This window comes from Myotis lucifugus, unplaced genomic scaffold (genome assembly GCF_000147115.1).
Source record: "Myotis lucifugus unplaced genomic scaffold, Myoluc2.0 scaffold_88, whole genome shotgun sequence".
In the NCBI taxonomy this organism is placed as follows: Eukaryota; Metazoa; Chordata; class Mammalia; order Chiroptera; family Vespertilionidae; genus Myotis; species Myotis lucifugus.
Window position 1 is genome coordinate 3687268 of NW_005871136.1, and position 24998 is coordinate 3712265.

The window sequence follows — 24998 nt, forward strand, 5'->3', positions numbered from 1 at the left end:
GGGGGGGGGGGGGGCACCTATGAAACTGACATTGAGTTTCCACCCGGAGGCCCTTGATTTATCCATAACCTCAGTCCTTGGGTGGGCTTGGTGGAATCTCGTTCTCTAAAGATCAAAGGAAGAGGCACCTCACAGGCCATTGCCCAGCCCCTTCCTGACGTGCCCGGCTCTGCTCTCACATCCACCAGCTCAGGAACCAGCCAGTTTTGTTCACCTGTTCGCACAGTGCCCGGCGCAGAAGAGGTGCCCCATACAGCTTGCTGCATTAAATCTCTACCGAACCCTGGCCAACCCCTCATTGAACAGCGTTTTTGCAGGAATGGTCACTGCCTCATAGGATGGCACGTTTATCTTTGATCAGCCCTAATTACTAGCAGGTTCCTGACACTGAGCTGGAACCACACAGACTAATGGGTGGGTACCTTTCGGACTTGATGGTCTTTAAAATTCTTCAAGCAAACTTGAGACCCTCATTTATGCAACAGGCAAGCAGAGTACCTGCCACGATGGGCACAAAGTGATCAGAGAGTCTAGGCAGCTGCTTCGAAAAGTCCCTAATCCCCAGACTGCCCTCATTCCACCTTCATCTGCTGCACTGGTCCCTTGTGCCTCGATAATGGGTGGTCTTCCCCTCCCCATCCATCTCGGGCTTCTTCATACTCTTTCTGAAGGACATCGTGTCTCTGCCTTTGTGTCCACTGGGCTCTGCAAACAGAGTCTGGTCCCCGGTGGACCTGAGCCTCCTCTACTCTCCTCCACTCGGGCAGGGCTGCCTTGGGAGCATCCCCTAGGTGACCACAGGCGCCATGAGCCCAGACCTCCCTCCTCCCTGTTAGCATCCCTCACCAGGTAGACACCTCAGAGCCATATCTGTACTTCCTCTCCCGTATTACATGGGCCTCTCCTGCTTTTCTGCAGAAAGTAAAACAGTCCCTCCCTTTCTTTCCCCTGGGCTCAGCCACACTCAGCCTCTCCTTCCGGACCCTGCTCGCTGTGGGGCTCTCCTGTGGGGATTTTCATTGTCCTTCTGTCAGCCCAGCCTTCCCAGGCTACCAGCAGAAGCACTGCATTACAGCCCAGATCTGAGCCTGTCACCCCACTGCTGGAAAACGTGCCGGGTTGACGTTTCCTGTAACTGTCTCTGGTCACTCCTTCCGCACACCAGACTCCTCGTCCTTTCCTAAACGTGATGTCTTTTCAGAGCTCTTTGCCTTTGCTTCCCTGTCCCTGCGATAGGATGCCATGCCTTCCTCTCCCTTTACCTGAAAAATGCCTATTGATCTTCCTAAGATCTGGCTCAAATGGCACCTGCCAGTCAGCCCAAGAAAGTTAGCCCGTGGCATTTTTCTTGCTTCTGTAGCATCAGTGTGGCTTCTGTAGCCACACTGCTACAGTTTCGTGCTTGTTTGTGTGTGGACCTTGCCCGTTGGACGGGGACCTGGTTCAGCACCATCCTTGGAAATAATGACTGAGACCCAGAAAACCTCTGGCCCTCTTGCGTGCCCAAAGGGAGGGTTGAGCAAGTGTTGAGTAAAGATGGTTGATCAACTGACAACGCATTGTAGTTTTTGTTCTCCAACAAGACGTTCATTTGCATTGTGTCAGATTCCCAGAAGTGAGATAGCCCCACTGTTCCTCATTCTGTTGTACACAAAGGGAAACTGAGACCCATTCATTTGCATTCTGCCAGATTCCCAGAAGTGAGATGGCCCCCCTGTTCCTCATTCTGTTGTACACAAAGGGAAACTGAGACCCAGAATAGGGAACAACCGTGACCCAGCCAGCGCCTCCCAGTCAGCAGCAGACCTGGCAAAGGCCTCCCCTGACATGCCTGCTCCCAACTCCTCTTTCTAAACCGGTCATCTCCCCACCTCCTGCCAGCCCCAGGCCCTGGAGCAGCAGCCGGGATAAGCTGATTGCACTGGTCCTGCAGCCCCTCTCCCTCTCTCTCCAGGCTGGTCCGGGAGTTCGTGGCCCAGAACAACACCGTGCAAATCAAGCATGTGATCCAGACCCTGTCTCAGGAGTTTGCCTTGTCTCAGCACCCCCACAGTCGGAAAGGGGGCCTCATCGGCCTGGCTGCCTGCTCCATCGCGCTGGGCAAGGTGGGCCTTTCTCCTGGAGGGACAGACACACCAGTCATGGCCTTGACTCTGACCCAAGACCCTACAGGGCTTTGCAGACCTGTGTTTTATTGCTGTTCTCTCCACCCTTGCAGCCTTATTCCCTGGCCTGGCCCCTATCCTGGGAGGCCAACCTTCAGAGAGTCTTTAAACCTAGCCCCACACAACGACCTGGGATGTCAGGTGGCACTGGGGTCTGGGGGCCTGTGAGGCTAGGGGCTGGCCTTTTTTGACCTGTTTCTCCTCCTCCCCACCCCAGGACTCGGGGCTCTACCTGAAGGAGTTGATCGAGCCGGTGCTGACCTGCTTCAATGACGCCGACAGCAGGCTGCGCTACTACGCCTGCGAGGCCCTCTACAACATCGTCAAGGTGGCCCGGGGCGCCGTGCTGCCCCACTTCAACGTGCTCTTTGACGGGCTGAGTAAGGTGACGGCTCCTCACTCTGGCCGGGCTGAGCTCGCTCCGCCCCCCTAACTTGACCTTCCAGGACTTGAGGGCTTGGGCCCCTTTTCCCAGATGCAGGCCGAGCAGATAAACACATAGTTGCCAGGGACACTTGTCTGTTCGATCTAGCGATTTTTTTTAACGGGCTTGTATTTACATATTTTCCCATTTCTCTATTAATTTACCCTTACTGCATTTTATGAAAGTACCAGTCCACCGCAGATTGGAGGGGAAAGCTGATAGTTTGGAAAGCCTAAACTTCCCTGTAGAAGGTGAAGGTGGTGCATCCGTATACAAACTGTATTTCCCCTGTGGGAGAGCACTAGCCCGGGAGCACTAGGAGAAGCGCTATGTAGGAAGGCCTTGGAGTCCCTACGGCCCTCCTCCTCTCAGTGCGTGGAGCTCCCTCCCAGGCACCAAGCTGATGCCATAGTCACTGCTGGGGTATCAGCCTCACGGCTGCCTTGGTCTCCTCCTCCCAGAGTGGAGAGCGGACCCAGCAAGTTAAGATCCAAAACCCTGAGAAAGGCCGACAGGAAGCAGCCTCCTGGCCCAGGGGCAGAGGGTTATGGGACTTCCTGCAGGTCCCAGAAGGCCCTGACAGAACGGGATGTCCACCCAATCTCAGTTCCTTAGCCAGGTCCCATTTTGCCCATCCCCACTTCCCCCGCCTTCTTTCGATTTGTTCCGAGCTGCGCCAGGGCCTGGCCGTGGGTTTTCCGTCGATGTCTTGACCTCTGCCATCTCTCTCCTCTGTGTCTCTCGTAGTTGGCTGCTGACCCAGACCCCAATGTGAAAAGCGGATCTGAGCTCCTGGACCGCCTTTTAAAGGTATTTGTACTCATTCCCACTTTTCTTTCTAGAATCTATTTCTCACATCTGTCTGTATAACTTATAAATTCTGTCACTGGGACACTCCTAATTTGTTTAAATTTGTTCATTTACATGCAGTAAAAGTCACTCTTTGATGTACAGTTCATGGATGTTTATCCTTACCTTGGCTGGGCTTGATGAGTGTATGGACTTAGGTCACTGGCGCAAGCAAAATACAGAACCCCATTTTCCTCTGTGGCTGCCTGACCCCTGGAGCCAGCCCTGGGCAGGACTTGGGCCAGGTCAGGCAGCCCCTGCCTCTGGCTCACTCAGCAGCTCACGCGCCTTTGATCCACAGGACATCGTGACGGAGAGCAACAAGTTTGACCTGGTGGGTTTCATCCCTTTGCTGCGGGAGAGGATTTACTCCAACAACCAGTACGCCCGGCAGTTCATCATCTCGTGGGTAAGGGCTGGTCCCACACACTTTCTCCAGCCGTGACGAGCCTCTGGCTTGGTCACATCTCCTCTCTGGACACCTGGCCAGGTCCTGTGGCTGCAGAGGAGCCTCATTATTAATCTCATAGCTAGTGATGCCAGATAATCTGAACACACGTTTATTCAGCTTGTCCCTGGTGAGGATACAATTCTTTCCTTTTTCTGAGAAACTCCAGTTTCCCTTGAAAGCCAATAGGCTACTTCTGGCTGTCACACCTCTTCTAGCTTGTCTGTCCCTTCCCATGTACTCCCTGCTCCCCCATGGCATCTGAATTTCCTGGTGGTTACATTACTACTCCCCTGCACTTTTAACCAAAGCCATAGCTGCTAGCACCCTCCGCCCGCATGTGCAGGGGGCACCTGCAGGGCCAGGAAATGCTGCCTCAGCAGGGCCCCTCCTCACTGCCCAGGCCCAGCGGGTGGGGGAGGAGGAGACGATGGTTCCGGGCTGGTGTAACATTCCCTCCTGTTTCTTCCCCTGGGTCAGATCCTGGTTCTGGAGTCCGTGCCAGACATTAACCTGCTGGATTATTTGCCAGAGATCCTGGATGGACTCTTCCAGATCCTGGGTGACAACGGCAAAGAGATTCGGAAAATGTGAGTGGAGGAAGGAGGCAGGCAGCTGCCACCGTCCGGGGCCCCTCAGTGCGCACACATATCCCACACCAACGGGCAGGCGGCAGCAGAATAACAAGTTCCCGCTTTTCTTCCTGCTTATGTGCTTCCCACCAGGAGGAGCTAAGAGCTCAACCCCCTGCCTCTGAAAAACATTCATCTGACAAGTTCAAAGTGTCGTTCCATCTGGGAGGCCAGCCCAGAGCAGAAATGGGCCCTGGCTGCCATATGCCACACCCCTTCTCCTCTCTCATTGGCAGGTGCGAAGTGGTCCTTGGGGAATTCTTGAAAGAAATTAAGAAGAACCCCTCCAGTGTTAAGTTTGCTGAGATGGCCAACATCCTGGTGATCCACTGCCAGACCACGGGTGAGTGTGTGAAGGCCCAGGCACCGCCACCCCCTCAGGAGCTCCTTTCTCTCACCCTCTGGGAAAGTCCCGGTAGGAGTGGGACCAGCGCAACACTGGATCCGGAGCAGAGGAGCGCCGGGTCCTTGTGAGAGAGATCCGGTTCTCTGTCCACATGGAGGCCCTTTCCTTGGCCGGGCCCTGGAGGGTGCAAAATCTGGAGGCCCTCTTGGTGGGAAGCCCGGCCTTAGCACCGTGAATTGAAATGCTTGGGGTTAGGATTGTGTTTCCGTTAAACGGCTTCTGTTGAGAATCAAACCACTGCAAAATGTAACTGCTGGGCACAGCAGACTTACTATTTATTGGTCACGAGTCTGCGGTCCACTGGGTGGTTCTGCTCGCCTGGGCGAGGTGTGGCTGGGCTTGGTCCTGCACCTACAGTCAACTGGAGGGTTAGCTGCAGCTCCGTGGTCTAGGGTACCTCCCTCGTGTCTGGTCGTTGGCTGGCTGTCACCTGGAGCAGCAGGGGCAGTGGGTCCACTTGCCCTCTTCCAGCAGGCAGCCCAGTGCACTCATATAGAAGTGAGCAAGGCCTTTGGAAGCTTAGGCTTAAACCAGGCACATCATCACGTTACCACCTTCTGTTGGCCAAAGTGGCAAGGCCAGCCCAGAGTGAAGAAATGGACTCAACCCTTGATGAGAGAAGCTGGGCAGCCCCATTGTGGTGGGCACGGACGCAGAGAGGGGTAGAGAACCATGGCTGCTCTTACAGTCTGCCACAGGTTGTTGCTCTGTTCCAACATAAAACTGTATGTACTCAGGTGAGGCAGAAAGCAAGGGTGAGAGAGTACTGGTGAGGCCAGCAGCAGCATAAGCCCTTGGGACCTCCCAGTCCCATCTGTGGGCATGGTCCATGGGAGGGAGCATCTCGCTGCTCATGCTGACCGTCCTGGAACCCGCCCCTCCCTCTGCCAGACGACCTGATCCAGCTGACAGCCATGTGCTGGATGAGGGAGTTCATCCAGCTGGCCGGCCGGGCCATGCTGCCCTACTCCTCTGGGATCCTGACCGCCGTCTTGCCCTGCCTGGCCTACGACGACCGCAAGAAAAGTATCCTTTGCTCTGGAGAAAGGAAACGAGAGCAGCCCCACAGGGCGCTGTAAAGCTGCAGGACCCTGGAGTGGGGGTGGGTTTCCCTTGGGATGGGTCCCCTCCAAATAGTCCCTGGGATCAAGGGAACAGGGGGTGTTGCTGAACACAGACTGGGAGCGCCAAGACAGCACCGAAGCTGTCCCTGCTTACAGATCTGGAGCAGCTCCCTGGGCCCACACTTCCAACCCCTGAGCTCACACTGCCCAGCCAGGGTGGGGAAATCCTGTTGGTGGGACGTCCACCAGGAAGGGGCCCTACAAGTCACAGGAGCATCTTGAGGGGACATCAGTGTGGCAGGAGGACATGCACTCTGTTCAGACTGCCTGTCTGCCCACTAACATGCCCCTGAAGAGGACCAAGCCCTGACCGATGCCAGTGCACTTGGGCCTAGGGAAGCCCCCCGATGGGGATGCTCCTTACATCAGTGGACCCAGGCATCAAGGAGGTAGCCAACGTGTGCAACCAGAGCCTGATGAAGCTGGTCACCCCTGAGGACGACGAGCCTGAGGAGCCAAAGCCAGTGGTGCAGAGGCAGGCAGACCCCAACCCCGACGACGCCTTGGCGAAGCAGGAGGGGACAGGCAATGGTGAGTAGGCTTTGCCTCCTGCCCCCACCTCCCAGGCCGGGCACCAGGGAACCAGAGGTCGTAGTTGATTTGGGGCCTCACTAACTACTTCCCATCTGTTAACTCATGACAACCCAATAAGGTAGGAAGTGCTGTTGTCCCCATTCTGCAGACGGACACGGGAAGATAGATAACACGACCAGGACCTGGCAATTGCTAAGTAGCAGAGTTGGGATTTGAACCCTAGCAGTCTGTCTACAGAACCTGTGCTCTTAACACTTTTGCTTTAAAAACCATTACTCCTCTCCTTAATCTTTCCCTGGGCTCAGCTACAGAAATCGTTTTCCGTATGGGAAGGGTGGAGCGTGGCAGTACAGGTCTCTTGAATCTTGGCTGCAGACATGCAGCAACCCAGAAGCTGGCTGCTCTTACCGCCCGTCATCCTCACAGGGGGAGCTTACTCAGTCCGTGGGAATTCTGTCAGAATCAGTGTCTTTAAAAAACGAAATGGCGCTGCTCTCCTTTCAGACTCCTTTAACATCATTGTCTTGTTTCCTGTAACATGAAGAAAACCATGTTTCTGCCGATTGGAGTCCGGAGTTTGACCCTCTAAATGTCATCTAGAGCTGACTGTTTTTCTCTCTTGGATGTCTGTCCTCACTGAGAGGTCACTGGTCAACTTTGGGGTGATGTTCTCCTTTACAGAATCAGCCAGAGAGTACATTGATACGGAACCTACTCAGATCTGTAAGCCTGGGACTTTCTCCCAGGAGCCGAAAGAATCACTAATGCGTTTTCTCCCAAGGCCACTCTGTCTGAGCATTTCAGGCACACTGCCCCCTGGGCCTCCTCCCATGGGTGTGGCATGCTGGATTCTTTCAGGTGTCACGTTACAGCGGGGCCTGGCCTCTGTGGGCCACAGTAGCAAAACAGCTGGAGGCAGAGCAGCACGCAGCTGGAGCATTGGTGGTTCAGTGGTAGAATTCTCGCCTGCCACGCGGGAGGCCCGGGTTCGATTCCCGGCCAATGCAGCAGCTGGAACCTTTTTTGGCAGCTCCTTGAAAAAGAAAACTTGGGCAGATAAGTGAGTAGGAGCCTCCCAAGGCAGGAGCTTTCTTTCTGAGAGATATTAGAAGAATCTCGGGCAGAGACACATTTTGTAAACTTTTCACTGATGTCTGAGTATTTTTTCATCTTTTCATTTTTGATTCTCGTTTTAGAAAATTTGGAAAGTGGGGGGAAATATAAAGAAGCAGGACTGTTCCCACCAAGAGGCAATCAGTATTATAATTTTGGCGTATTTTTTGCATTATGTGTATTTGAGGTCATACAGCTTATACAGGGTGGGGCAAAAGTAGGATTGCTTATGTGGCAACCAGTCAGGCCTCTGGAAAGGAACCACCATCCTGTCGTCGTGGTAGCGGCTGAGAAACCACCTGGAGCGTTGGTGGCTCAGTGGTAGAACTCCTGCCTGCCACCCAGGAGGCCCGGGTTCCATTCCTGCCAAGGCGGCATAATCATCTCATGTTTTAGAAAGCTTTCCTTAGCTTCCTGGAAACAGCTCCCTGCTCAGGAGAATCTTATCTTAACCAAGATGCATGCAGGCAACTTGGCTTCAGATTTTACTGCCTCATAAACAGCCTTTCGGCAGACACAGAGCTCACTTTACGGTAGTTCCCAGAGATGGCAACAGCTAATTTGGGGCTCCGCATCCACTCCAGCCCTGCTTGTACTAACCAGCACTTTACCAAGGTGCCAGGAGAAGGTGCCAGCAGGCCAGGAGAGTGATGATTTAACTAGTCGACGGGTGCATCCCAACCTGCGCCCTTCCTCCAGTTCTTCTGTTCCTCTCTTCCGACCGGGTCCTCCTGCCTGTTCTCCCTCACCTGTGTCTCCCTCCTGGCTCAGTCTGTCGCTGCGTCCCACGGCACACCACGTTCTTCACCGCACGCCTCTGGGCCACACCCACGGGAGGCTTGTCAGCCAGGCCCTCTGTGGGTGAGCACGCACTCACACACACTGCTCACACACACTGCTCCCTCGCCTCTCACCACGGGCTCCGGTCGGGGCAGGCTCCCGTGGGTGCCACGCTGCGCCCAGCCCTCTGCTTTCTCTGGCTCTCCCTCAGCCCTGCTGCTGGTGGGGGTCCAGGGCAGGGTCCCTCTCTGACTCTGAGTTCCTGTGGCACGTAATGTGTCTTCCCTGTCCCTCTCCGTGACTTCCCCAATTGTCGCAGGTGTCGTGACCTGGATTCTGGGGCCAGAACCGCCTGCCGGTGTCCAGCTCTATTAACTACCTGTCTGTTGCCTTGGGCCAGTGGCTTGGTCTTTCTGTGCCTCAGCTTCTGTCTTTGTTGAAGAGGGCAGCAGTGATAACACAGTGTGATGGCGAGTTTCAGACAAGAGCTTTGCATGTAAAGCTCTTAGCACATGAGAGAGGCACTCAGTTACGGGCGCTTTAGTGTCTGGTTGCTTTCCTTCCGGTTATAATAGATCCATCTCCTTAGCAGTGTTCCCCTTGTTTTATCACCAGCCTTGCCCAGGTGGTAATGGGCCCCTGCTGGGTCCTAAAGGAGGGAACAGAGAGGGTCGGGATTGAGGTTCATGTGGCAAGTGAGGAGCAGAGCTATAAATAGGGCTTCCGTGGAGGGCTGGTGACTGGGCAGCATGTGATGGGCCCATCCATTGCAGAGTTCTGATGCAGTGGGTGTGTCAGCACCTCCTGTGGGCTCTGCAGATGCAGGCGATGAGGCCTGGAACCTGCCTGCAGGAGCCCAGGACAGGTCTGCAGGTGAGTCACCATGTGACTCTGGGCATGATCACAGGGCCGGCTGCCAGGCTTCAGGGAGGCTATTTGAACTGGATCCTTTCTTTCTCTTTAGCTTCCACTCTCCCCCCATCCTCACCTCCATTTTATACTCTAATTATAAAGGAAATACATGTTCCCTGTAGAGATTTTGGGGAAGAAACAGAGACATTCCTACTGGGCGAAAGCAAAAAGTAAACAAGTTAAATATATTGTCTGGCAAATATATTTAGCAGCGTGCATCAAAGGCCTTAACTATTTAAGAATTTCTTTCTTAGGAAATAAATAGGTAAGGTTTTTCCTTTTTAACACCTAACAGATGGTAGCCCATTTATGGTCATAGCAAGCCTGTGGTGTCGACACTGTCATCACCCCACTATACAGGTGAGGGAAAGTCACGTGACCAGCCCACGGGTCGCACAGCCAGAAGGAGGGGAGTCAGGCTCACACCCAGCCCCAGGGGCCTCAGAGTCTCTGCTCATAGCGATGTTTACACTGCGGTTCTCGGATGAGGAAATTAATACAAAGGGCAGCCAAAGGTGCTTGGCCTGACTGGGGTCCCAGAATTGCAAAGGAAAACAATGTATGGTTTTTATTCGGCTTGGCAAACATTTAAAAGATTACTGGTATCCCTGTGGGGCTTTGTGGGAATGACTATGCCTCCATTCTTGAATATATATCGGTAGGACCTTCCTAAAGGGCCACTTGGCAATATTTGTTGGGGTGTCAGATGCCTGAACATTCTACCAGCAGCCCCCGTGTTCATGGGATCCTGGAGAAATGCTTACCCTCGTGCATAAGGAAGCACGGGAGAGATGTAAACGAAATTAGGAAACAATCGAAATTAATTGGAAGCCAGCTTCCGACATCACATCATTTCATCTATAAATAGGTGTGTTTCTGAAAGACGAGAGGGGAGAGGCGCCAGAGGCAGGGAGCTCCAGCTGCTTTTCCAGGCTGCTGGTCCAGGCCGGCCTGCCCCTACCCCCCACCCCCCTTCACCACACACTCCCTGTTCCTGGGGCTGCTCAGCAGGTCCAGCTCATGCCCAGCCCTTCCTGCCCCCACCGCGCTGTGCCACATCCCCCAAAGGTTCTCTCAGCTCAGATTTTCTGTTGAACATGAAATGAAGGTCCCCTTACTAGGGGGTGAGGGTAGCTTCACATCCATACCTAGAATAGCACCGCTCTAAGACATAGTACAAAGTGAAAAAAGCAAGTTACAAAAGACAGTCTCTGATTCCATTTATGTTTCCAAAACAAAAAGGAGGATTAGCAAAAGATGAGAGGGTACCTGCCTAACTGGTTCAGCAGTTTCCTGCTCGGAGAGTGAAGATCAAAGGCTGAGGAGCGACGGGCTTGGCTTTGTTTTTGACATTTTTAGAGTGAGAAAAGGTTTTACTTGTATAATTTAAAACTGTTAAGAGGCCAAGGCTGGTACCATTTGAACACTATGAGTAATAATAGTTTTAATTTGAACCCCCAGAATAAAGTATCTATGGGTCCGTAATGATACAGACGGGTGGATGGATAGATTGCTAGATAAATGGAGAAGGGACAGCTCTTCCTTAGAGCTGGCAGCTGTTCAGCCTTTCCGGGAGTTGCCAGTCTGGTGTCCATTCCCAGCAGCCGTGTCTGAGGCTTCCAGTTTCCCCAGTCCTCACCACCAGGTGTTACTGTTACCTCTCGTGTATGTTAGCCATCCTCGTGGGTGTGAAATGGCATCTCGTTGCAGTTTTGCTTTACATGTCCCTGGTGGCTAACGATGTTGAGCATCCCAGAAGTCACGTTTAACATCCATGCCCTCGAGCCAGAAGTCCCTTCTGTCCTTCCCCGGATGTGTCCGGTGCTGGTCCCTCTCCTTGCGAGGTCACGTGCCTAAACTCGTACAAGCATGGGTCTTCTCCCCACACTTTGGGGAATGAGCAGGCCTTGGGTCTTCAGGGCTCCAGAACCATGTTCCTTGTCTAGGGCCGGAATCAAGGTGTGGGGGATCCGAGAGTCTGTGTTTTTATAACCGGGATCTTGTTCATTCGAAAGACCCCAGCAGCCTTTAGCATGACACGTTGTTCCTCTTGCTCTCCCAGGAGGCCCCGATGTGTCTTGTGACTCCAGCTTCAGTAGTGGCATCAGTGTCTTCTCTCCAGCCAGGTGAGTGGGTGTTCAGCCAGAGGTGTTTGTGGAAAGCCAGCAGCCTAGACCTTTCTGGGTGCAGGAAACTGCAGTGAAGACCCGAGGCAAACTGCGTGGGGCCGCCACTTATGGGCACAGGAGGTGCCTGGTGAGGGGATCTGAGACACGGAGAAAGCCCACCCCACCCAGCTCTGATGGACAGATAGCTGTCGGAGGGGAGTGGGGGTTAGAAGCTCCTGGAGGTCAGAAGCATAACTAATATGTGGTGACTGCAGTAGGACACTTACCGACACCGCTGCCCAGCACCTTTTGCTTGTCCAGGAGAATGTGGGGCTGACAAGACTGGCATGGGAAGGCTGTTTGAAGACAGTCTGGATTACAGGCGGTCATTGGTTGAGTCCAAGTGCATGGACATGGACTGTGTGGGCAGCAGGGGCTGTCCTCTTCTAGGCTCCTGGGTCAGCTGTAATTGCACAGCCTTCCACATGGGGGCAGTGCAGGCCAAGCATTGAGATCATTCCCTTCCTTCCAGCCCCCTCCCTAGTCTGCAGGGTGATGGCATTCCCCTGGGGAAGGAGTCATCACCGTGCTGTCCTTCTCCGAGTAACTCTAAGGACGTGGCCCATCTCGCTTTTTCCTTGGGTGGAATTGGCACTGGTGGGGCCGGAGTGGTTGGCGATGCTCCTGCAAAGGGTTTCTTCCCTTTGAACTCAGGCCTGGAAAACCAGTCCCTCTGGAAGGAAAAATGCACTCAACCCCAGGAGGCTCTGTTCTCCCCAGACCCTTAGGATCTTCCTCCTTTTACATCATTTTCCATTTATTCTTCTCTCTAAGGACCCTGTGTCTGTTTTCTAAGTGTGCAGGTGCTGATTATAAACACGCACTACTCCTAGGACCATTCGCAAGTTGTTCAAGCAAACCAGTAAGCATCCTTCGTTCACTCATTTCAGTTAGTTGTCGTGCGCTCCGGCACCTGCCTGTGTTCAGCCCTGCAGGTTCCAAGGGGGAGATACCGCCCCTGAACATGGTCCTTGACCTTGAGGTTCTCTGTGGGGAGGCAGAGAAATAATCAGGAAGTTACCAGAAAGGGTAGTGTTGGGGGCAAGCGATAGCGCCTGAGCTGCGGCTGGAATGGTGGCTGACGGGGATGAACACTCGGTGGCTGCGTGCTTCCTAAGCCCTTGCCGTGCCGGCTACTTTGTGTCACATCATTAGACTTTGCCGACGTTTAAATCCCATGGGGTCCGTGGTGTTATTATCTGCATGTTAGGGCTGAGGAGGGACAGGAGATCCCCGAGCTGCTGTGCAGAGAACTCATGTAGGAAGGATTCGGGAGCGTGCAGACTGGTCAGGAGGGCTAGAGGCTCAGCCTGAAGGGGTGGCAGCGTAGGGAGGAAGTTGGATAGATCTGAGATCTGTTTTGAAGATAGAACTGACAGAATCTGCTAGTGGGATGGAGTGAAAGGAGAGAAGTGACTGAAAGAATAACTTCTAGGTTTGGGGCTTGAGCCAAATCAGGATACTGTGGTGTCATTTCCCAAGTGGGAAGGAGGGGCAGGTGAGTGAGAGGGCCAGTCAGGAGCTCTGTCAAAGGTGGCTCTGAACATCGCCTAGAGCGGTTAAGGGGGCAGGTGTGGGGGGTGAATTCTGGAACGTGGGGAGAGATCTGGATGGAGAAGCAGGGAGACAGGTGTCCCACAGAGGACATAGACTTGTGTTCTGGGGGCTGTGGGAGCCAGCAGTACCGGCGGAGTGAGGGACAGACCTGTGGTTTAGAAGACCCTCTGGCAGCCGGGGGAGGACAGGTGAGGGAGAGGACAGACTGACAGCGGAGGGGCCTGTTGCAGACGCGTCACTGTAACCTAGGCTGCAGGGATTGTCCTAGGCCCGTGGTCGGCAAACTGCGGCTCGCGAGCCACATGCGGCTCTTTGGCCCCTTGAGTGTGGCTCTTCCTAAGCCTTAGGAGTACCCTGATTAAGTTAATAACAGTGTACCTACCTATATAGTTTAAGTTTAAAAACTTTGGCTCTCAAAAGAAATTTCAATCGTTGTACTGTTGATATTTGGCTCTGTTGACTAATGAGTTTGCCTGTTGACTAATGAGTTTGCCGACCACTGTCCTAGTCCATGGGAGTCCGTGTATCTGCATCTCTCTCTCTCTCTCTCTCTCTCACTGCACCAGGCAGGTCCTCCTCTCTTGTAGGGGAGTCCCACTTTCTAGGCGTACATCCTGACTCCACCTTGCCTGGTGTGTGGCTCTGGGCAAACAGCTTGGCCTCTCCCTGCCTCGGCTTCCTCGTCTGGAGACTGGGTGGGATGATGGCACCGACTTCATAAAGGCCTGAGCTTAAGTGAGCTGAGCCGTGTACGGAGCATAGGATGGGCCTGGCCCACAGAAAGCACTTTACACTTTCTGCTGGAATTGTTATTGTGAGAACCTCGTTATTAGCCCCACTTTACAAATAGGAAACAGGCCCAGAGAGGTTAACTTTTGCCCAGAGCCATTCAGCTAATTAGTGGCCATGTTGGAACTCCAGCTTGGTCTGTCTGACTCCAGAGCCACACGGTAATCTCTGTTGCTTGCGGCTGGAGAGCTGCAGGAGCTCTGCACATTGGCCCCGTCAACTCCCTGACACGGGAGCCCTGGACGGCTTTGCCGTGTGAACAGGCTTCTGCTCTGATGCTGAGGGCCATGGGGTCGTCGGACATTCAGTTCAGGTCCCTATAACGCCGGGGGCCCTGCACATAAACTAGGCAAGCACTTGGATCTAGAAATTGTGCTTCCCAACTTTTAGCATCTGCTGATTGGAAAAAAAGAGTAGAAACAACTCTTTTTTTGTTTTTTTTGTGTAGTTTTAGCTTCCTTTTGAGATATGACATGTGAGTGCTATAAAGAGTTAGACATTGCAGAAATAAAGTGCCGCCTCCCAGAGAGAACCACTGGAATTTACAATTATTTATAGGTAGTATCGGAAGCATTATTCAGTAAAGAGGTATTTTAATAGCCACTGCAGCGCCATGCATTTGGAAATTGTAGCACATACACAAGCAAGACATTCGTTATGAGGTGCTTTATGAAAAAACGCTCAGCGAAAGTGGGGCTTTGCAGACACCTTGAAATAACTCAGGAGCCCCAAGAGTGATTGGTCTAGACTTGTTGGAACCCACGCAGAAACGTATTTTAAACGGAGTAAACCAGGGCAGGGGGTGCCCCATGTCGGGCTCCAGCCCAGCAGCTCGGGCTGAGCACGCCACGCAGCATGCGCTCCCCAGGAAGGGCCCGCTTTGCAGAGTCCTCGCTCCCCACTGAGCATGCTCAGAGCCCAGCACACAGCAGCCCAGAGCCGCCTCGGAGGCAGGTGGGATCATCAGTTCTCCCTTTCCCGACACCGAGAACGGTCTCCCGGTGTGTGCCTGCTTCCCTCGACCTGCACCTCCAGCCAGTCACGGAAGTGACACCGGGAGAGTGTCTCCAGCTGAGAAAGGAGTTCTCGGTGCCTCTCTCAGCCTCAGTTTCCTCATCTGTGCATTGAAGGACCCGGTTACATGAACTGTGAGGTCCTTTCAGCTACATAGTGTGGTTGACGCCTCCCCCTCCAGCAGCCTGAAGGTGCCATGTCTGGGAGGTGTGCTGTGGCTGGCATTTGCTGTGAGAAGGGTCAGAGACTCCTATGCCAGTTCGCATACAGACTCCTTAAAGTCCTCCCTTGGTTATTTGGCCCTGACAAAGGGCACCTGAGGGAGATGCCACCATGGCTGGTGCTTGCTTTCTGCCCTCAGAGACACTGAGCTGACCAGAAGCATCTCAGGACCGTCCAGCCTGGGGATCACTAGACTTGGGGTGTCCCCCATAGACACCAGCTTCCCCAGCGTCCCCTCTCCCTCACGGAGACTTCGTCTGCCCTCCTGATGAGAAGATACACTGAAAAGTGTGTGTGACAGCCCCTTTCTTCCTCCACATGTGGGGCTGCCGTCCTGCTGCCCCTGCCAGGGGACAGTTGGAAGCGATGCCACCATGGACTCGCCTGAGCCTGGCCCTTTCGGGCAGGGGGTCCGTGTGGTCAGCAAGGCCAGCCTGGACTCAGACTGCCCAAATTCAGACCGCCAGCTCCACCACTTCCTGTGTGTAACCTTGGACAGGTTACTGATGTCTCTGTGCTTCCGCTTCCTGGTCTACAGATGGGAATAACATTGTAACACTGTATGGGCCTCAGGGAAGTGAGGCTCTGCAGGTACAGAGCTCAGCACAGTGCCTGACAGAGTGTTTACCCAAGAAATGTGAGTTACCATTTCCAGTACCACGTCCTCCTCATTGATACCAGAGCCCTGCGTCTCCCCCACCCCCAGCCCGAGGTTCATACACACCGCGGGGCCTGAACTGCGAATGGAGTAGTGGGAGCTGGCCTTGGCCCTGACTTCCTCCCCGCCAGCAGCTCAGGACAATGCCATTGCTGCACCATGCAGCTCTGAGTCCCCAGGAAAGTAGACACAAGGCCCCTCCTCCCAGGGGAGTCATTTTAACTAAGAATGGGGCAGGCACAGGGTACTCCTTCCAGCGGCAGCCAGAGCGTGCGGTTCCTGCTGGGGAAAGGGACTCACCAGGCCTGACCTCGGGCTCGGGGAGTGAGGGAAGCAGGGGCGGAGGAGGGTTGGTTTCTGTTCATTCCCCTCTGCCTCCGAGCTCCTGCCTTGGTGAGGCCTTGGGCTGTGTCGGTTCCTGGAGTCCCGCAGCCCAGGATCCCTCCAGCAGAGAGGAGATGTGAGGGAGCTCCCCGAAGAGAGCCGGTGGGGGCCAGCAGGATGGGAAAAGCAGGACTTGGAGATAAGACAGGAAGTAGAGCCTGGCAGGGAGAGGGGCTGTCTAGGAAGTCGTTAGACAAAGAGAAAATGCTTAGGGAGTCCTGGATGGGTTGCCAGCCTGCTGCTGTGGAGCTGTGCTGTCCACGCGGAAGCCACTGTCCCGCGTGGCTCCCGGCTGTGCAGTCACCATGAAACGCACTGGGTTTCAAAGAAAAAAATATACGGTCCCTTATTAATGACCTCTATATTTCATATCAGTTACATGTTGAAACGATAATATTTGGGGTATATTGGGTTAGTTAAAATGTATTCATTTCCCGTGTTTCTTTTTACTTTTTAACACAAAACCAGAAAACGTAAAATTCCATGTGTGGCTCCCATTGTATTTCTCTTGGACAGTGAGCATGAAAGAGGTTGAGTGAGAGGGTGGTGGGAGCCCGCGGGTGCCACCCCAACTGTCTGCCTCTGCGGGAGTTCCCTGACCCTCTAAGGCAGTGGTTCTCAACCTTCTGGCCCTTTAAATACAGTTCCTCATGTGACCCAACCATAAAATTATTTTCGTTGCTACTTCATATAACTGTAATGTTGCTACTGTTATGGATCATAATGTAAATATCTGATATGCAGGATGGTCTTAGGCGACCCCTGTGAAAGGGTCGTTCGACCGCCAAAGGGGTCGAGACCCACAGGTTGAGAACCGCTGGGCTAAGGCCACCAAGGACCTGGATGCTGGGTGTCCTCGGGAGACCCCAGGAACTTGCCACCTCGGGGCTCCCGGGGAAATCTCAGTGGCAGCCCTGGCCAGAGGCTCAGGCCTTTTGCTGCCAGAGGATGGAAGTGCCCACTGTAGCCCCCGAAACGAGCGCTATGGGGAATCATCAAACCATATTAAGTAGCAGTTCCGTTTAGCACTTACACAGCTCAGAGCCGTGCCCTTTAGGAATTCACATCAAATGCGCTTCAGAGAAGCTGCAGGCGAGTTAGGGAAGCACAGGCCTGGAGCTCCTGGTGCCAATGAATAATTGAGCCGCTTGGAAATATCACGGGAGGCCAGTCTGTACGGCAGGAACTGGGCCCAGCCTGGTCCTCGGGAAAGGGCCCTGTCACCCCTTCCTGGCACCCGTGGGCGAGTGCAGTGTAACGCGTCGGTGGAGAGCAGCCCCTCCCTAGCAGCCTCGGGTTTCCCGCCCATGCCGGCCCCATCCCCGAAAACTCCGGCCTCTGGCCCATGTCCCAGCAGCACCAGCCTTCTCGGCTGCCCAGCGGGACTCCCTGCCTGGAGACCAGCAGGGCTTCTGCCAGTAAGGCCGGAGTCTGTGTCCCTCTGAAGCAAAGCACGGTCTGCACAGCTGTGTTTCTCAGGCCAGGCTGACTTCCGGCTAACGGGAATGTCACAGCTTCAGGGCAACGCAAGGCTTCTCACTCAGGCTGCCCTGTGCTAAGTGCCCTGGGGGACGACAGACAAAAGCAACAGTCCCTGTTCTCCCTTGAGAAATGTTCCCCAGGTGCCTTGGGAAGGCGCTGTGGGGCTAAGGGCTGTCATCTGTCATCAGGCCTTTTCCTGGGCTTTGTGGACACAGTGGTTTTACTTACCACAGAGGGTCTGGCCTGAACGTGCTGAGGGTGCTCCCCGGCCTCCAGCCCTGAGGTCTGCGGGGGCCCAGCTCAGTGACACTGGAGAGGTTTCCTACCGTCACCGCCAGGCTAGTGCTGGTCGAGAAAAGGGGGAGTGGGTGGGCCCCAGTAGCCTGGCCCTCTTCCTCCCAGTGTGGTTCCCAGGAGGGAGAGAGAAGGCCTGGCGGCGGTGTGTGCCGTCTGCGCTCTACGCCCAGAGAGCAGGCAGGACGTGGTTCTGAGTGTGCGGGGCGGGGTGGTGCCGGGCTCGCTGGGGAGGCTGCCGTGGCCTCAACTCCTCCGTCTCACCCCCAGCTCGGAGAGGGCCCCGGTCACCCTCCACCTCGACGGGATTGTGCAGGTGCTGAACTGCCACCTCAGCGACATGGCCATCGGCATGATGACCCGGATCGCCGTCCTCAAGTGGCTTTACCACCTCTACATCAAGACGCCCCGCAAGGTGAGCCCCAGCCTCGTGGGCCCCGAGGTCCCTCCAGCCCGGGGCGCTTTCCGGGTCCACCTTGGTCTCGAGGGCCTGCCCCTGCGTGGTCGGGTTTGGGTCGTTGCAGCTCTAGAGAAACCCTGACAAGCAGGGGGGCGACAGGTGCTTGAGGAACCTTCAGTGTCGGGGGTGGGGAAGGTGGTCCATGCAGGGGACCCTGTCCGAGCTGAGCCAGGGCCTAGAGCAAGGGAGAGCTCACGGTGCCCTGCTCTCTGCTCCGCAGATGTTCCGGCACACAGACAGCCTCTTCCCCATCCTCCTGCAGACGCTGTCGGATGAATCCGACGAGGTAAGTCCACACACCCTCCCCTGTGACGTGGCTCCCGGCCGTCCCTTTGAATGACGGGGGATCTTGTAGCTGAGAGGTGCTTGTTTTGTTCTCTTAAATCAACACCCAGAAAGTGCCTGTTCTCATACCTGGTAAGATGCACCAGGCAGAGGGAAAGCTGTGTTTGCTGCCCTTGGCTTTGAGAATAGGACTCCTCCTCTGTGGGCACCGAGGAAACCAGTCTGCACAGGGAACTCGCTGGCCCAGGAAGGCAGTGGAGAGTGACAGTGGGGAGCATGACTGTGGGTCAGGCGCCGAGTGCTAGGTCTGGCCTTGCTTCATTGCCTGCACTTGAGCAAGTCACGTCTCGACCCTGCGTCTCTTCTCCCATGTTCAGTGGGGTAGTAAGAGCACATGGGTGGTGAGAATGAAATACTTCTCAGAACATGCCTCGGTGCCAGGCTGCGCACACACTGAGCACTCTGAGTGCTGGTCGTGATATGCATTGCAGCTGGGCTCCGTTTTGACCTCAAGTTTGAAGCTGGATCCTTCTGCTTTGCTTTGTTGGGGTCACCAAGAGCTGCTGGTGCAAAGGGGAGAGGCTGGCCCCGAGTCCAGGCAGCAGAGTAACCCCGAGTGGGAAGCTGGCGGGGGGAGGGGGGCTGGGCTCTGGGCCCTTCTGCCGTCTCGGGGTTCTTCCAGCCGCACCCCTTTCCCCACACCATTCTCGCAGCATTCTCTTCCGGGGAGTTAGGGTAGGTGAGTCCTTTTTCAGGGGCAGGATTTGCAGCTGGGCATTGCCACTTGCCAGGGTGGCATCCCGTCTCTACCCACGCCAGCTCCAGGCTGCAGGTCAGATGCTGGCTGCTGCACCTTCGCACCCCTGCTTCCTTCCTCCAGGCCCTGGGCAGCTGTGGGCCCAGGCAGCTGTTGTCCTCCAGGAGGCCGTGGGTCCCTGACTGCAGGCTCCCACAGTGCCCACTGGGAACGTGGGAGTGGACAAGGCTGGAGGGCGGGGGAAAGAGGGACGTGGCTCACAGCTTCTGTGGAGTAAGCCACCTCGGACCTCCCTGGGCTGGTTCCAGGCTTGTGTGGGGCCCTGTACCAGGGCAGCTGTCCTCAGCCTAAACCTGAGCTGAAAGGAGATGCAGACAAGCAGGTGTCTGCCGCTAGGTCCTCTCAGGCAGCGGTCGCCAGCCGGTGGTCCGTGGACCACTGTGGTCCGTGCGGTCCGAAAGGTTGGCGACCGCTGCTCTAAGGTACTCTGCGTTTCCAGAAAAATCCAAAACAGATGGTCTGGGAATCTGCCCTTGACCCCTCCTGCCTGCCCACCACATACACACACACATTCAAGCAGCCACACACGTGTGCACACACACCCCCTCTCCCTTTCCCACCACCCACTGCAGTGCGAGCCCAGGTGGACTTGGCCCCGTTCTGCCTGAATTGACAGTGACTCACTGCACAGTCACAGCCCTCATTTCAATACAGAAAGGAAGAGAAGAGCTTGGCTGATTGGTTCCTTCCCTAGGATCTCACTGGAAGCAGCTGAGTTTTCAGTCTTTTAAATGGAGTTGTTTAATCCCATCCAGCTCTCTGCTTGCGGTTGGTTTTGTGTGCGTGAGCGTTTAGAGGGAGCGGGAGGAGATGCAGTCCATTAAACAGCTCTGTTCAGGTCTCGGCTGTGGAAACTCCATTTGCTGAAGCTCCAAATGTTGTCAGAGCTTTGGGACACATCATGTGGGTCTCGGTGCGGCTAGGATTGCAGCTGCTCTTGGGGACAGTTGCGGGGGTGGGGTGGGGTGGGGTTGGGTCAGTCCCTGCTTTCCCTCTAGGGCAGCGGTTCTCAACCTTCCTGATGCCGAGACCCTTTAATACAGTTCCTCATGTTGTGGTGACCCCCCATTTCATTGTTACAAATTGAACATAATTAAAGCATAGTGATTCATCACAAAAACAATATGTAATTATATATGTGTTTTCCGATGGTCTTAGGCGACCCCTGTGAAAGGGTCGTTCGAACCCCAAAGGGGTCGCGACCCACAGGTTGAGAACCGCTGCTCTGGGGAATGGTTGGGACCTCGGTAAACAGTGGTGAGTCCTGATTCTGCCACATCCTGCTTCTTCACCAGAATCACATTCCTAAGCGTCCCCTGCCCAGTCTCTTTGGCGACTTTGAGGGCTTACTGGGTACTTGGCAATGGACAGCCAGCCATGAACAAGACAATGTCCCCCTTCTCCTGGGATATCTAGAACAGCCCTGATATCAACTCAGAGCTCCCTGGGGTTCAAGACTCCGAAGGGCATTCATTCAGTCAAATCAGACCACAGCCAAACCGGGGGGGAGGGGGGGCGAGTTCCTATTAAAGACTTTTGGAGTCTAACGGACACAACAGTCCCTGCGAGGTCCTTCGTCCAGCCCGGGGCCTCGAGGCACAGCTTTTCCCACGTCTTGGATGATTCCTAATAGCAGCTTACTGTCTGAAGCCATTACTCTGCAGGGACTGCTACACCCTTCACTCAGAGTATTGAGAGAGGCCTCAGCAATTCTGTGGGAGCGTCCTTTTTGCAGTTCAGAAAACGAAGGCCTGGGGAGGTTAAGTAGCTTGCACGCCTGCACACAGCTGGGAAGCGGTGGAGCACACTCAGAACCAAAGCCCATTCCCTTAGTCACATAACTACCATGCCTGTGTGTCACCACATGTGGCCCTGGCTGCCCCCATCAGAACCAGCTGGGGAGATGGGGCGCTCGTGTCTAATTGTATCCTCCTCGTTTCTTTCCACTTCCTCTTGTTCTACAAGTTCTTGAGAGGAGTTCTGTTTGAGGTGTTAAGGGGCGTGTATTCTGAGAAAGGTCTCCCTTTAGCCCCCAGACCCTTTGTCCACTTTTCTTATTGATTTCTAGATGCTCTTTGTATACTGGAGACATCAGCTTCATCATCTTGTTGCAGATGTTTTTCTCTCCCAGTACGATTGTGATTAACGCACATGCTTCTCGCTCTTGGTGAGAGCCGCCTGCCTCAGGAGACAGAGCGTAAGCAGGTGTTAATGATGCAAGAGCTGGGCTCAGGGAGGGGCGGGGCTGCAGAGACCTAGCTCTGCCCTCCACCAGGTTCCGTAGTCCGCCAGCACCTGGCCCCGCGGGTATGTCTTGTCTGCTGCTGGTCCTCCGTTCTGTCCCGGTGCCAGCTCAGTAGTACACAGCCTCTGACATTCTCAGTTGTCTCTGCTTTCCCGTTGTTCAGGATAAGTGGCTGTTTGCTCAGTACCGCCTGCTCCTTGCAGACTTTGTCTGAAATTCCCTTTCATCAGAAAGAATTTGAAGGTGTCAAATTGATATTCTTAGCACCAGAATAGAAATCCTCCCATTAGCTAAAGATCCAAGTGCGCCCTGATTCAACAGCGTGGAATGCAGGGCACATGCTCAGAGCTTCCTACTGGACGCTGGTGGGGGGGTCCCTTCTCCCCCTGCCGGGAAGATGCGGTTGTTGGCTGCCTCCCGAGCCTGAGCTACCTGAGTGAGCTCTGCCCGTGAGCCCCAGAGGACGGGTCCTGCCCATGTTCCTGATGGTGTGGCTGGCCCGGGAGGGGTCTCCGGTCGCTCCTCACCCCCACCCACTCCCTAGCACAGCGATCTCCCACCCCTCATTTAAAATCCTCCAGGTGTAACGGTGGGTGCTTGCCATTATACCTTTGTCCACACCCACAGAATGTACACGAGGAGTCCTAATGTAAACTATGGATTTTGGGGGACAGTGATGGCATCAGTGTAGGTTAATCAATTATAACCAATGTGGTGGGGGATGGTGATAATGGGAGAGGCTATGCAGGGGCAGGTGTATGTGGGAAATCTCTGCCTCCCGTTCAGTATTGCTGTGCACCTAACACTGCTCTCAAAATAAAGACTATTTCAAACAAACAAACAAAAATGTAGCACTTTTTTTTTTTAATCTCAGTCTTAGGGGAGACCTGGAGTGAGTTTGGTTGCCTCTGACTGAATGTAGTGTCTAGGGCAGTGATGGTGAACCTATGACACCCGTGTCAGAGGTGACACGCGAACTCATTTTTTGGTTGATTTTTCTTTGTTAAATGGCATTTAAATATATAAAATAAATATCAAGAATATAAATCTTTGTTTTACTATGGTTGCAAATATCAAAAAATTTCTATATGTGGCACGGCACCAGAGTTAAGTTAGAGTTTTTCAAAATGCTGACGGGCCGAGCTCAAAAGGTTCGCCATCACTGGTCTAGGCAGTTGGCCTCCAGACCTGAGCTTGAATCCTAGCTCCTGCCCCTTCTTTCCAGGGACCTTGGGCAGGAAGTCCAACCCCCCTGATTTGATAGATGGGATTAATGATGTCTACACTTGCCTAACAGGCCATTATTTAAAGGGATGGGGAGCCCTAGCTGCTTTGACTCAGTGGATAGAGCATCGGCCTGTGGACTGAAGGGTCCTGGGTTCCATTCCTGTCAAGGGCACGCATCTCAGTTACAGGCATGTCCATCCCCAACCAAGGTCAGGGCTCGTGTGGGCGGCTCGTGTGGGCTCTCTCACATCAGTGTTTCTCTCCTCTCTGTCTCTCCCCCTTTTCCACTCTCTCTAAAAAAAATCAGTGGAAAAATATTCTCGGGTGGGAATGAACAAAAAATAAGCCAATAAAGGGATAGTGAAAGCTCCTGCCCAGATCCTGGGCCATCGGAACAGCCTGTCAGTCGTTACAAGTTCTTTAGGGAGAAGTTGGGGAATTGGGCTTTTTACTGTGATGAACTCTCCCACCCCGGAGCAGGGCTCATCCCGTTTACATAAGTTGTCTAGTAAAGTTTTAGGGTCTTTTTTGTAGGTCTTACTCAGTATGAAGTTTACTATTGGTATTTCATATTTTTGTTGTGATTTTGAGTGGCATCCCTTTCTGGTAATATTTTCTCTCCAGTGACAGTGCAGCCTGGTGGTGAGAGCAGGGCTGTGGGGTCTAGAGGTCCCAGAGTCCTGTCCCCGGCTCTGCCACATCGTTGGTTGGCCTTGAGCAAGTGACCTAACCTCTCCAAGCCCAGTTTCCTTATTCCAGCAGTTCTCAACCTTCCTAATGCCGCGACCCTTTAATACAATTCCTCATGTTGTGGTGACCCCCAATTTCATTGTTACAAATTGAACATAATGAAAGCATAGTGATTAATCACAAAAACAATATGTAATTATATATGTGTTTTCGATGGTCTTAGGCGACCCCTGTGAAAGGGTCATTCGACCCCCAAAGGGGTCCTCAGGACCACACAGGCCTCGGGCAGATCATCCATCTCCAAATCTTAAAAAAAGCAAAGGCAAAACAGTGGGCAGCAGAACTGGTGCCCTTGTCCCCTTTTCAACCTTCTCCCCAGCCCCCGCACCCTGAGGTGGAGCTGCCTGCCTGGGCAGGAGCAGGACCCCGTTGTCAGCAGGTTGTGTTTGCAGCATCGCAGGTGGGAAGGCTCCCGGCTGCTGCTCGTCTAGGGGAAGGAGGGGGAATGACGTCACTGGCGGAGCACCCACATCAGGGCCTCTCGCTGCCACACTCTCCCCCAGAAGCAAAACCTTCCAATTCCATTGAGATCCAGAGGGCACACCTCCCCAGACTTTGCTCAACACCTCAGAACTGGGGTGTCCTTAACACCTGCAGCAGATGTTTCCAGCTTAGAAGAAGTCCTCTTTCTCTCTCTAGTTTCAGAGTAACCATGAAGAGAATTGCTGATGGGGGTTTATAGCTTATGTGACCGGTATAGAAGCAGAAAAAAGAATGAGAACCACCTGTCTGGAAATTTGGAGGGTAGGACTGTGAGGGCATTACTTGTGGCAGTGCTAGAGTTTCCAGCTCAGGAACCTGCTAACTGCAGGAGAGCAAGGCTGGGGTGCAGCCATGACTTAGGAGGCTGGGTGCAGCCATGACTTAGGAGGCCGGGGTGCAGCCATGACTTAGGAGGCCGGGGTGCAGCCATGACTTAGGAGGCCGGGGTGCAGCCATGGCTTAGGAGGGTAGGTGCAGCCATGGCTTAGAAGGCCGGGGTGCAGCCATGGCTTAGGAGGGTAGGTGCAGCCATGACTTAGTAGGCCGGGTGCAGCCATGACTTAGGAGGCCGGGGTGCAGCCATGACTTAGGAGGCCGGGTGCAGCCATGGCTTAGGAGGGTAGGTGCACCCATGGCTTAGGAGGGTAGGTGCAGCCATGACTTAGGAGGCCCGGGTGCAGCCATGACTTAGGAGGCCGGGTGCAGCCATGACTTAGGAGGCCGGGTGCAGCCATGGCTTAGAAAAATAGGTGCAGCCATGACTTAGGAGGCCGGGG

At 54.2% G+C, this 24998-nt stretch overlaps 1 protein-coding gene and 1 non-coding gene across 2 annotated transcripts in view; both read left to right on the forward strand.

The window, feature by feature from the left end:
- VAC14 (Vac14, PIKFYVE complex component) overlaps positions 1 to 24998 on the forward strand; it is a 98113-nt gene that overhangs the window by 14305 nt on the left and 58810 nt on the right. Inside the window, exons 2-12 of the mRNA XM_006091207.3 lie at positions 1955 to 2105; positions 2383 to 2550; positions 3337 to 3399; positions 3740 to 3847; positions 4367 to 4476; positions 4755 to 4861; positions 5816 to 5950; positions 6427 to 6579; positions 11450 to 11513; positions 18226 to 18370; positions 18636 to 18701. Of these exons, the coding sequence (XP_006091269.1) occupies positions 1955 to 2105; positions 2383 to 2550; positions 3337 to 3399; positions 3740 to 3847; positions 4367 to 4476; positions 4755 to 4861; positions 5816 to 5950; positions 6427 to 6579; positions 11450 to 11513; positions 18226 to 18370; positions 18636 to 18701 (1270 nt within the window). The remainder of the gene's footprint in view (positions 1 to 1954; positions 2106 to 2382; positions 2551 to 3336; positions 3400 to 3739; positions 3848 to 4366; positions 4477 to 4754; positions 4862 to 5815; positions 5951 to 6426; positions 6580 to 11449; positions 11514 to 18225; positions 18371 to 18635; positions 18702 to 24998) is intronic.
- TRNAG-GCC lies at positions 7519 to 7589 on the forward strand. Its single transcript has one exon. It is a non-coding gene; the product is annotated as a tRNA-Gly (tRNA).